A 13,771-nucleotide genomic window follows, 5' to 3' on the forward strand; every position below is an offset into this window, starting at 1 on the left:
ATATATATATATATATGTCATATAGCCTGAAGAGTTTGTGTGAAACTAGTGCAACAGCCTTCAGTTATGACAGATGGATGCCCCATCCCTGGAAGTGTTCAAGGCCAGGTAGGATAGGTCCTGAGCAACCTCATCTAGCACATTGTGTCCCTGTTCACGGCAGGGGGATTAGTGATGACCTTTATGGTCACTTCCAACCCAAACCATTCTATGATTCTTCAGAAGAAAAAACCAAACATGAACCATTTGTCTCTTTTTAATATTTTGTGCTTCTTGCTGTGTTTTATCACTGATTTTTAGCAATGGAAAATCCAGTGTACAGTGACTTCTTAGTGTGCTACTTCATTTTCATTATTTTTGACATCCTTAATGGATCTGATTTTCATGTTCCAAAGGGGAGAAAGGTAGCAGGAGAGGTGAGATTAAAACTTAAAAAGATTTTGCTCTTCATTTCCTAAGGACTACTGAAATTTGTTGGAACCCTTGTGGTACTGCAGCAGTTAATCTGTCTGCAGCTTTCAGTTACCCCTTGTGTTTCACATTTGAAAAGCAGCAAAAATCCATAGTTTCATCTTCCATTTGCTGGTAAGATTGTCTTTGTAACAACTAATGCTCAGGTACTGGAGTTTTTTCTACATAGCCAAGTGGTGGAAGGATGAAGAGAGCACTTCTAAGCAAATCTAATACAGTATTTTCGGGATTAGGAAGCTTGGGTCTATGGAAAAGTTGGACCTCTGCAGGCATTTAATAGCAGCCGTTTTCAGTGTGCCGTGCACCACGAGGGGGCGCAAAGGGGTGCCGCAGTCTGCGTGTCCTCGTGTCGCCAGAACTGGGGTTTTAGTGGTTGAGGCAGAAACTTGCAAACAGTCCTCAACCTCATTAGCACAGAATAAAACCGCATAGATACAGCTGGAAATTACCAGATGTGTTTTTTGCAAGAAATGCCATCATGTTCCAAAAATGTGAATTAAATACAGTGATTTTATATCCAAAATGCATGTTTTGGTCAGAAATGCTTTTGCATAAGATTGTATTGGTTCACTTTTCCAATATGTAGCTGTTTCATTTGAATGTTTGGGGGTATTTTTGTAAAATAAAACCTAAATGACTTGATTTTTTAGGTTCAAATTTTGAATCAACATTTAAAACACCAGGTCTGCTTTATTGAATCACAGATTGTGTGAAGGGTAATTTCAAAAGTAAATAACTTGGTTAACTTTAATATTTATAGAAGTGTATGTAACAGTGTCAGTTGTGTGTTTGAAATAATCTCCACTGAACATCAGATCAAGTGTAATAATAAGTTATTTTCTGAATGTGAGTAGTATAGATAGGCTAGAGAAATATATATGTATACAAACAGCTGTCTTCCTGAGTTAGCTTTGGTGTTTCATTTCAGTTACATATCTTTCAACTTAAAAGTTGTGGTAGTCTCACAAGAAAATTGCACTTTGTAAAAAGTGATACTTTTTGAAAACTGCATAGTAGTTTGACAAAAGTCTTTAAAATTCTGTTTGGAAAGTTTATATTTTCTACTGAAATCAAGTAACTTTTCTGGCAACATTCTGTGTCTTGAAAATTTGGCAGCAGTCTAAAAAATATGGAAATGTAGTCTGCATAATTCAATTTTCTTCACACGCACAGTGAAAAATAACTACCATTCAGAGATTGTTTTTAAATCTTTTGGCAAAATAAAAGCTGCAGGTTAGTATCATGCAGTGTTCCTGTTTTTGTTCTCTGAGGATAACCTGAGATTTCCGTATGTGCAAACAGTAAGCCTATTCAGAAGCTGTAAATCCACCTGTTGTAACTGTTAGAGTTGTTTGCTTTGCTGATTTTTATTAGGAAACCTGAGGATTCTTGTACTCCCAGCGACTTTGAAAAGAGGTCTTTGAATTGCAATACACTGCTTACACTGAGAATTCCAGTAAATCCATAGGTGACTAGACTGGTCAAAGTAGGATTCAGACACTTCGAAAGATGTAATGAACTGCAGTGAAATAACCTTACAAGAGGGAAGATAGATGATCGCTCTGATCTACAGCACCTTCCTAAAGCATGTGTTACTTTACCCATTGAACTGTGCTGAGTTCTGACAGGCTTCAGAGCACCTGGTCTTTCTGATACTAAGGAGGGAAATATCTGCAGCTATTCCTTCACAATATTGTAGTTGCATTTGGTTTTAACTTTTTGTTTTGTTTTGGTGGTTTTTATAAGTACTTTGTGACTGAAGATTGAGAGCTACTTATTCCTAGTATCTCTTCCTCCAAAAGAATGTGCATTCTCTTTCACATGCTGCTTTTAGCATTTGTTATGTTAGAAGCTGGAGATTTGTCAAGTAATTAAAATGTATGTTCTCTCTTTAAATTGCACTTGGCTTTGTTTAATCAGCAGGTTCTTTTTGTGTTTGCAGAATTGCTAGGGTCTAATAAGGTAACTAATGTATTTTTCCAACTTTTTTCAGATGAAAAAGCAATTTGGTGATAATGAAGCAATTACTCAGGAAATTGTTGGTTCTGCTCATGTGGAGAATTATGCTTTGAAAATGTTTTTGTATGCAGACAATGAAGACAGAGCTGGGCAGTTTCATAAGTAGGTGAAAATCTTTGGTTTTGTTATCTGAATTAAGGTACTGGTCAGGAAGTGTGAATATCTGAACTATTTTGGGTAGAAATAAGAATTGGGCTTTAATGCATTAATTTCTCTTTTTGAAGACTCAATTTATTACTGCATGTATGTCTCTAGCTTCACACATTAACTGGTATCCTCCTCCTTATATTCCTCTAAGAGGTTGCTCAATTACTGACAAGACTTCTAAAACCACAGGCTGATATTGCACTTTATTTGCATCAACAATGTTGTATTTTCTACTGACCAGTGATAGCAAAATAGTTGTGATGGCAGGTTATGTGGTTTGGTTTGCAGTAATTACTATAGTATGTTGATATATTTTTCCTAAGCTAGTGTAGGATTTCCTATGTCCTGCATGGAACATTCCAAACTAGAAACTAAGTGCAGAACACATGACCAGCTTTAAAATATACTGAATGTTTTCTGCATAGTAGTCAGGAGACTAATCAGTATATTGCTAGATTGAAATGCTGTGAAGCAGGTTCTGTAACATCAGGCTAAAAGAAAAAAAATAGTGATGTTTGTCTTGAAATAAGCCAGTATGATCTAAAATGGCATCTTCTAAGATTTGATTCTGAGAGATTGACATTACCAAGTTAGTAAAATGTTTTCTTTTTTACAGAAACATGATAAAGTCCTTTTATACTGCAAGTCTCCTGATAGATGTTCTAACGGTGTTTGGGGAGCTCACTGATGAGGTAAGTGTTAGGCATATCAGTGTATTGTCCAATTGCTTTTCCGAGCACAGGTGCAAATTACTGGTTTAGTTCTGTAAAGTTGCTTTTATAATTTGTGAGTATGAATTGAAAAGAACATAGGTTCTAATTGTGTAGTCAAATACTTGTTAGTAAGTCATAAAGAATTGTGCTAAGTATTTCAAATAAACAATATGTGAAATATCAGACAGCTGTTATCTGTCAGAAGATGCTTCATTGCACATATCAGAAATTTGGAGTTTGATTATTACTGTGGGACACATAACATTACATTGAGCAAGTGGGGATGCTTATAGGGAAAAGTGATCCGAGCTTTCTGGCTTTTTCCATCTTCACTTTTTCCCATGCCCTGCTTGGAATTCACAGACTTGACATCCTGTATGTAAATCCCCGATCTGATAAATGTTCCTAACATGCAGACCTACTTGCTCAGTTTAAAATGCAGGTTTTGTGGCTACTTTCATTTGTAAATATTGGAGGGAAGGTAAAAAAGTGGTCTTTATTGTTGTGCACTTCTAATATACTATGTAAGTGTAGTTATTTAAAAGTAGGTCTTACCCAAGAGAAACACCTGGCCAAGTGCTCTTGCAAGCTTCTCCATCTTCCATAGCCTGAGACTATACCAGTCTAAAATTTTTGTCTCTCAAGAGGCACAAGTAAGATTGCTCTATCATGTGTTCTCTTAAAACTAGCTGCTCTGCACCCTGACATCCTTTAGTATATCAAATAATAACATCTGCTAGAGGCATAGAATGAATGTGCATGGAATTGGATTGAAAAGACAATCATCCTTAGGAATCCAGTGCACAGGACACTGCACTGATTTGGTGAGTCCTCAGAGGTCCTGAAGCAATCCTGCTTTGCAGATAGAAAAAAAATTATTATAAATGCCAATACAGAATTCTAGCAGCAGTATGTTTACTGCTGCGTGTTGGGGTTGTTTGTTGTTGATGCCGAAAGGACAGAAATGCTTTGTAATTGGAAAGAAGCAGAATTCTCTCATTTTGTTTAATCAGTGAAGACTTTAAAAGAGAGTCTGCAAGAAATACAGTAAAAGGTTTGCCCTTCTGGATAGCATTGTTACATTTCAACAGTTTACTTACCTAGTTTCACACAAAGGAGTAGTGAGACAAGTATGATGTGACTGTCTTAGACTTTTGCAGAAGCTTTCGTAAGCCTGAAGTAAGCTCAGTCTGACACCTGGTTATATAGTATGACATCTGTATTCAGACCACCTGCCTGTTTTTTCAATATGTAATTGCCTTTGTAAGTATGGAGTATTGACTATTAAAAGGCTTTTAAATCAACAGCAGAAGGCATAGAAAGCAGATACTTGACTCCTAAAATGAGAAAATGGGTATTGTACATAATATATATGTTGTTAAATGCCAAGTGATTGGTTATTGGGTAGCATGAATAGATTGTGTCACAGATGAAGAGTGGATATTCCATATCTCAGTATTTGAACCAGGCAGAAGAATTTTCTGGAAGATGTGTTTACAAGACACAGCTTGCATCAGATCTGTAGGAGGCTGTGTGATAGTAGCATTCTACCTCCATAGTAATGTTCATTCAATAGGACAGCCTTCCAAAAAGGAGCAGCAGTGTATATTAAAAACAAAGCAAAAGCAAGAGAACTTCAATTCTGGAATGATAAACTTTGCAATTGGGATGCATGACATCAAACACTTGGTTCCCTTCTCTGCTTCCCATTCATCTGCAGCATTTTGAGCATGGGGGTTGGGGAGTGCTTGGCCCATGCTTAAATACGCTGTCCCATGGTCACCACCAGCCTGGCTGAGGGTCTCAGCTGTGTCCCATGGTGGGTCTGCTGGAGCTGGCTGCGTCCAGCACGGGGTAGCCCTGGCCTCTCCTCGCAGACATTCCCCCTGCTGCCCCATGTTGCCAGCACCTGGACACAGACACCTGATGCAACAGCATCTTCATGCTTTTTATCAATAAATAATTGCCATATTAGAACAGAGGGGACATGCACAGGCTCTTTAGTCTTGCATGATGTTTTTTTCTAAGAGTACCATACACTGGATTTGTATTTCTGCATTTTGTGGCTCCTAGTGTGTTTGTTAGTAATAAAGAAATTTAATCTGTAACACTGACTGATCAGAAATTTTTATTAAAAGAAAGTATTTAACAGAAAGCTATGTTTTCCAATTGCACTTTTCCTTTCTGAGGTATAGTGAATGCATTTTAACAAATCAGTCATCAGGGTAGGCTTTTTTCTGGAGAACATCTTTTTGCAAAAATGAAGGCCATATCTTTCCTCTGGGCTGCGTGAGCATCCTGGTGGGTACAGTGTATTAAAGATGAGCAAGGGAGCTTGCTGGAGGTAGCCTTTGTGTTGTGTCTCTCTACCTTGTTCTGGGTGACAGTGCAATAGGCTTTGTGAAGTACAGTATTGAATTTCATTTATTAATTCCCCAAAAATGTGGATTTAATTTCAGTCAGGACTTTTAAAGAGAGATTAATCTGTCTACCTCAGTTTCCAAACCACTTTATCTGTGATTGTTACTGTGGAAATTTGAGCTCACCAGTACCTTGCAGGTGATGATGTTGACATGAGACATGCTATCAACTTGCATTGTTCGCTTGGCCAAATCATTCCTCTCATCCTTCCACATTTCTCACCTCTGTTCATATTCAGCCTTGTTCCTTGATATATATTACCTCATAACTGTCAGAACAGGTTGTTTCTCATACAGCTTTTGACAAAGTAGTTGATTTGCATAATGAGTTTAAGATTTCTTGGAACAATTGAGAACTCTTCCTGGATTAAACAAACACTGCTGTAACAGTCCCAGACAATACAAAGTGTTCAATCTTCATTTCTTGTTTTGATGTGTTAAAAGTTGTACCTAGGAAGCAAAGTATATTTTAAAAAACATGGAATGAAAAATCTCAAAATAGTTAAGATTGTGACGTTTGTTTCAACCGCTCATGTTTTCTGAAAAGAAGAATTTATGAAAACCCAGGTGAAATGCTTTTGCTCAAATTCTTTTTGCCAGAAGCTGAAAATAGTGAAAAATCATGTTGATTTTTTTCAATTTCAAGCTGCTACCATGGAAATGGAATCAGAAAGGCAAGCAGCCGCTTTGCTTCTCACTGCTATTTCTTCATATTGACACCATTTCAAAAGATGAGAGTTGGCAAAAAATTATATTGAGTGTCAATATAATAATTTTTAGAGAAATACTGTTTTTTCTAATGACTGAACTGTTAAACTTGTCATTAGAAGTTTATTTAAACTTGCAAAAAAAAGTCCTTAATCTGATTTTTAGGTATGTTGTGAAGTTATTAAATCAAAATATTGTATGTCCTAGAATATATCAAACAAATCACATTAATCTGCAACTACATCAGCCTTTCTGTAGTTGCACTTCTAAATAAATTTTTAACATGTAAAATAATATACTGGAAAAGGTTTTATATTAGTGGTCAGCAGCAGTAGCTTTTTAGATTTGGGCTATTTAAATCTAAAGTAAGTAATCATCTAAATTTATGGAGATATGAAGCTTTCATCCTTATTTGACATCAGTAGTTACTACACAGTGGCCTGCCTTCCATAGTAGGTAGTCTTGGTATGATTTATTTCCTTTCATGATGAGATCCTGTTAGAGCTGATATTTTTTTAATTCATCAATTAATTTCACACATGTTGTTTATCTTTAAACGGGTGTCAAATGACAGCAGAGAAAGCAATTTAGTGTGATAATCTCAAGGTGGAAACCCTGTTTATATTCTGTTTTGATTGCATTAATTCACAGAAGGGAGTGGTTAAAATGCTTGGCCTTTTCCCTTCCCCAGAATGCCCAGCACAGGAAGTACGCCAGGTGGAAGGCAGCATACATTCATAACTGCTTAAAGAATGGAGAGACTCCTCAGCCTGGCCCTATTGGAATGGAAGGAGAGAGTTTCGGTATGTGTTTCCCTTTTCTTTCTAAAAGAGCAGAGGTCTGGGCGACGACCAGACTGGTGATACGCACAGTTCTTCGGGGAGCACCCCACAGGAAGCACAGCTTCCCTGTTTAATGTTCCATTCACAATGGGCTGCTGTCTGCTTTTGCTTTTCAGCATGTCCTACTGTTATTTTTATTGGACCTTACCATTTGATTGACTTATTTAATAAAGTTTCTTTTATTCTTTGTAGTGGAGATTATTATTTTGAGTACAGCTACTCTCTGAGGAGAGCATTGTCAGCTTTGGGCCAGGACCATGCATTTCTTTAACACTACCCACAGTATGTCTTTTAAACTCTGCTGCTAATGTAAAAGGCCTGGCTTCAGTAGGAAATAGGGACTTTCAAAACTCTCTCATTTAGAGCTTTTTTAAGACACACGAGCCACGGGAGGCAGACACAAAGTAGCCTCTCTGAGAGTAGCAGAATACATACCAAGCAGACTCTCTCTTAGGAGTGCACATAGATCACATCCTAATGTATTCTGAGAAAGACAGCTCTGTTCTCTTACTTCATGATGTGTTACTGAAAGTTAACTCAACAATCAAGTCAGACTTGCCATATTATTTATAAACTTTATAAATGTTACTCTATTTCTAAAGTATAGATCCAGAAGCTTCACAGATACGTGCGTTTTTCTGAAGTCAAATGAAACCATGGGCAAAACATTTTGTTAAACTGCTAAAACAGATAAAAGTATTAGTTAGGTGTAGAAATTGATACTTTTCAATTATGACTAAAAGCAAAATATATGCAAAATTATTAATTTCTGAAATATATCAAAATATAAATTGTGTAATTATTAAACTAACATTGAAAATATTTTCACCCATTTATTTTCCCATTATATGCAGTTTGTCTATTCTTAATTTTCATGGATGTTACTATTTTTGCATTTCACTGGTTGCTTTTGATACTGATCAGTTTCATTAATAAAGGGTGTTTTTGTTTTTCTCCCAGTCAACATTGAATAGGAATTTTTAATGTTAATCTCTTATGAAATAGAATGTCTTTGGAATGAATGTTTCCACTACGCAGGTTAAAACAGACTAGTTCTGCACAATGACAATAGCATCCATGTATCATTCTACAGATACCTAATGAAACAACCAAGAACATTAAATCATTTGAAATTTTCTTCTGAGCTAGTATATGAGACCTTGTGGCTTGAAAAAATATCAATTAAGTGGGTGTTAGTTTATCTCTAAAGTTTGAATTTGGTGATACATATTTCTCTAATACAAAGGATTGACACATCTACAGTGCAAAAGAGAGAAATCTAACTTGTAGAGTGTGGCTTGTATTTAACTTATGGAGTCATTTTGTAGAGGTGGCTACATAAATATGTAGTAATATGTGTGTTAATATAGATGATCAATATCTTTATACTTGCATCATATACATATATATGTGTATATACACATGCAAGTATTTGTTTCCATTCATTCTTGTTTGGCATCTGTACCTTAGTCTTCAGTGGATTTTGAAGTCTGAACTTGTAATTTCAAATATGTTAGGAGAAGGCTTGTAATTTTTTACACATTGGTTTTACCTTAAACGTGTCAAAACATTAGAAAACTGCTTTCTATTCTGGTTCTCAATCTTTTCATCATGAAATCTCGTATTTTGAAGCTTTATTTTTTTTAAATTCTGTTTATCTGTGAGGAAAGAGGAGAATGAGCATGACCTACTGTTTATAGAAAGATTAAACTGGTCCTTCCAGAAAGGTGTAGCATCGTACTCATTCCCCTTATCAGCCACTGGCTGATTCTTTAGCAGAATATAAGTGTGCAGCAGGAGATAAGAAGTGACAAAGTAGCATGAATAAAAACTTAGCTTGCCACCTTTATCAGACAGTGTGCAAAGCGTAAGAAAGTAGAAGACAGGCAATCTTACTTGCTCCTTCCAAGCCCACCTTTGTTAGAAAGTAGTATATTGTTTGAAGTATGAAAGCTTGCTATTGTCTTCTAGATGTGAACTGGAGAACGTGGCATGCAAGGTGAAGTTAAGTGGGTGTAAGCGGAGTTCTTATGGCTGTCTAAATCTATACCTAATGGGAGAGTGTAAAGAAGATCTAAGCCAGGCTCTTCTTGAATGTGCATAGTGATAGAACAGGCAATGGACAAAGCTTGCAATAAGGAAAATGTGAATTAATCATTAGTAAAAAAAAATTTCATCATGAACATGGTCAGTTATTGAAAAGAGAGTCCAAGAAAGATTATGGAATCTCCATACTTGAAAATATTCAAAATCCAACTGGACATAGTCCAGGGCAACTGGCTCTAGTTGACCCTGCTTGAATGGGTGTAATAATGGGGATAATACCAAGAAGTCCCTTCTAGCCTTAGCCATTCTCTGTCCAGAGCAGCATGATCTGTGTTAGCGCTGCTATCAGTAAGGGAAGGGTCCAGATAACCTGCAAGAGATCCTTCTGCTTTTTTATGATTCTTGAAAAAATCATCCTGTTGTGTACAGAAAAGAGAGTCAATGGGTGGAAAGAGGAAAGGGTTTCTGAGTTTCAGATTTAGCCAGAAAAGTCTGAAAAGTGGCTCTCCACATTGTAATGTGTGTCTTATTTATATGAACTGGACAGTGATACAGTTAAAAAAATTACACAGTGTATTACCGCATTTTAAAAATGAGAATGTGTATCAAACATCTCTTGCTGTTTATTGTTAGTCTTTATAGTGTCTAAAAGCCTGGGTGCCAATTATAATTTCTTTGCAGTTTCCTGGATAAAATACTGATTATGTATTAGTACTCCAGAAACATTACAACATAAATAAATTCAAATATTTGTGAACAAATACTGACTATGATACAATTTGTTTTCTAAGGTACCTGTTTAATCTTGTTATTATGTTTTCCTAACCTAAAGATGTCCTATAGACTTATATTGAATGTAAAGAATATCTCTATTAAGTGTTGCTGGCTTTAAATTAGTGTTCTTTAGTGGTCTGGCTTATAGTGTGGTAAAACTCATATGTGAAATGAATTTTGAATTCTATACTGCAAAGAAATATAATTTCTAAGCAAATATTACAGAGCTTTGTTAAAAATACGTGTACGCAACTTGCAGAGAAACTAATTGTTCATCATCAGCAGCAATTAGGCTCTTTCTTCATTTCATTAATGTGGAATGCAGAGGTAACTGACTGGCTCAGGGCTGCAAAAGAAAGGGGAAGTAGAAATTAGGCTTTACTCAAATCCTTACTATTGACTGCAGGTGATTAGAGGTGGTAGTGTGAATTGGTGAAGGCTGTTGCATTCATTACCAGGTTATGTCTACATGCAGCTTAAAAGGGATGCAAATGCTGAGTCAGCCAAATTTTTAACATCCTTATTGGGAGTCTGCAAGATTTATAATTTGGCGGTATTTTATTTTTTTTAATTGTATCTCACACTCATACTTGCTGAGAAATGAAATGAAAAATACTTTTTGATGTTTATTTTTGAAAGTTAACTCCATAGTGTAGGTGTCCATAATGTTTTACACAACCAAGGCAAAAATTTTATTCAAATTAATTTTTATGAGAAGAATTAGGAAAAAAAAGTTTCAATTCTTGCTTTGTGCATCATAAGAAGAAAAGCAGCATTGTTTGAATATACGACTGGACCTTCCCCATTCCGTTCTGCTTGCTCGTTTTCTTCCTCCCCTAGCAAGTGGAAAAAGTCTGTATAAACAGAGTGAAACTAGGTCTGTGTAGCTTGACAAATTACCATTTTTTTCCAAAGTGTTATTTTTTTTTGTGATTCTTGAAAACCATACTGTAACTCTTGGAGATGCTTTTACAGTAACATAGGCATGCTTTATGCAGTCCTGCTGTTGGATTTATGGATGCTTTTGTCAGGATGCCACTACGGAAACCTTAAAATGACATGCTAAATTTATTAATGCAATTGGAATATGAGTCCAAGAGTATACATAAAGGTTACTTAGCTTTAGCCCTAGGTCATTCCAACAAGGTTTTATACTACTGGGAAAAAAATGGAAATATTAAAAAGTTCCTAAATGGTCATGGTATAGCCATAGTAAATACATTAAGTGTAATCACTTTCACTGCAATATATAATATGTTGTTTACATTTATAGTACAAAATCTCAGGAAACCTTTATAGCTCCAACTAATAGAAAGAACAGTGTATGAAAAGTTGATGGATTTTTGAGTTCGTTTCTCAGTGTTGTGGAAAAAAATATACGTGTGTATATATATTTTAAAAGCAGTGTTCCAATGGAACTTTACATTGTGAATCTTTTGGCAGCATCTCAAGCAAAAGAGAAACAATGCAGCAGAATAGAAAAAGAAAATGTTTTAAAATTAAACTTGATGAAATTTAATTCTCTGAACTCATTAAAAATAGGACTCCAGAGAACTGGAGGAACCTGGACTCTTTAAAAATTTTACTAGTTTTAGATTTAATGCACTGAGCTGCTGCAGTTAAGTCATAATCAGTGGTTCCTTACACTAGGCAAGGAAATGCCATGAAGACTTCAGAATTCCCTGTTTGTATGAAAGTATCTTCAGGTAGTTGGTTGTGGGGCCAGAGGTATCAGCCTTATTTCACAAAGTTTTGCCTTCAGTAAATATAACTTTAAAAACACAAACAGATGGTCTGGGTATACTGTAGCTCTGTGGAAAAAATAAAGAGCTCATGGATTCATTACGCAGGGATCCAAGCACAAAGGCTGATGAGGTTCCAAGACAAGAAATTCAGCTGGAGCTGAAATGGATTGTGAAACAATTGTGTCACTGTTTCACAGCCTAATATTTCAGCATCTTTAAGAAAATTGCAAGGAACTCTGAATTCTAGGTTATTACTTCTTTATGAGAAAATAATTCTCTCAAGTTTTTAGTGTTCATTCCCATTCCCTTGAAAAGATTTGGGTTTCATTAATGTTACGGATGTTCTAACCACAGAACTTAAGAACACTATGTTGACTTAAATGTTCTTTCTCAGCAGCCTGAAATCCTTTTATTTGGCACTAATGTTAAAACTATTCACAAATACTGCAAGTGCATATCTTAAGGTGTTTCTAATACTTTAATCTTTGATAAAGAATATTTTAAATATTTGCTTTGCAGAAAGAATAGTTACAATTCTTTGATGATATTTGGGCACTTTAAACACCTGAGAAGAGTTAATTTAAACAAAACTACTTTTATGTTTAATGCAGTTTAACATTTGCCAATTTCATAATGAGCAAATCAAACAGTTGAGCTTAATCTTTTGATACATATATCTGGTTAAGAAGTAGATTGCCCTCTTGTGAATTTACCTCTTGCAGGCACTGTTACTAAGGGTGGTCAGCACTTCTAACAGGTTTTTTGATTGGTTTTAATGTTACCAGACTTAACACTTTGAGTTCATGTTCTTCCATGGCCGATGTTGCCTACAGCACTGCACTTTTACAGGAGTGACTAGAGACCCAGAACTATGCAGTGAGGAAGTTTGAAGCTAAAACTGGGAATGTCTTAGAAGATGGGAGGTAGTACAAGAGAGACACAAGTATGGGGCAAGGGATTGCAGATAGAGGATGTGAAGTTCTAGTGCAGAGAAAGAGAAATGGGAATGGGAGTTGAGAACCACACAAGGACAATAGGAAGCTGCAGGGGCAGAATAAAGGAATGAATGCATTAATTGTTTAAGTCTGGGTACAAATTTACAGGTAATTACAGTCAAGATACTAAGTGCAATGGAAGACTCTCATTCTCAGAAGTGGCTTGATAATTTTGAGAGCAGTTTTCCAAAATCCTAGCTTCTGGCAGACACCCAGCTTAGAAAATCCAAATTCATGGCCACAATTTGGCCAAGCTATAAGTAATTGGTAGCAGTGTTACAAGTAATATTGGGCAGCCTTACCTTCAGATAGTGTGATGGGTGTTGTGCGTGACTATTTAATTCATCTTCTATATAGTAATCCTCTATGCTTTTGTAAATTTTTTTTCTGGAACTGTTTTATAACTTTTTTTTAGTTAACACCAAAACCACTGAAAAATGCAGCGTTCAAACAATGGCTTCTTTCTATCATTACATTATTATTTAAAAGAGAGCATATCCAGGGTTTACTTTTGAATCTCACTTGTTTTTTTTGGCCAGGTTTCATACATTTGATTTTATTTCCATGCATATTAGCTATATGATATTGCAGTATGAATTGCTAGCAAAAAATAGAGCAAAGGAAAAGTCTGGTGCCTTAAGATATCCTTTGTCTTCCAGAAACCTGCCAGATGTTTGTTTGCATATGTCAGAAGTAGCTTCATAAAACCACCATGCATTTATTAAAACCCAGTAAAAATGTTCTAATACTGTTAATTTTACTGCACTTTATAGTACTGTATTTTGGTATGATTTTAGTAAATAATAATGTGAATTAGAAGGTGTTCAGTCATTTTTAGTAAAGGAAGCACCCGAAGTTTTTTTCTGGGAGGAAGAGGGTCTTACATGGGAA

General features: G+C 35.8%; 1 protein-coding gene across 1 annotated transcript in view; it reads left to right on the top strand.

The window, feature by feature from the left end:
* Positions 1-300: 300 nt before the first annotated feature.
* VTA1 (vesicle (multivesicular body) trafficking 1) overlaps positions 301-13,771 on the top strand; it is a gene marked incomplete at its 5' end in the record, with an annotated part of 23,979 nt that continues 10,508 nt past the window's right edge. The window contains 4 exons of the mRNA XM_009075348.1: positions 301-416; positions 2,465-2,592; positions 3,254-3,329; positions 7,170-7,281. Coding sequence (XP_009073596.1) covers positions 301-416; positions 2,465-2,592; positions 3,254-3,329; positions 7,170-7,281 — 432 coding nt within the window. The remainder of the gene's footprint in view (positions 417-2,464; positions 2,593-3,253; positions 3,330-7,169; positions 7,282-13,771) is intronic.

The sequence above is a fragment of the Acanthisitta chloris genome, unplaced genomic scaffold (assembly GCF_000695815.1).
Source record: "Acanthisitta chloris isolate BGI_N310 unplaced genomic scaffold, ASM69581v1 scaffold2860, whole genome shotgun sequence".
Taxonomy (NCBI): Eukaryota; Metazoa; Chordata; class Aves; order Passeriformes; family Acanthisittidae; genus Acanthisitta; species Acanthisitta chloris.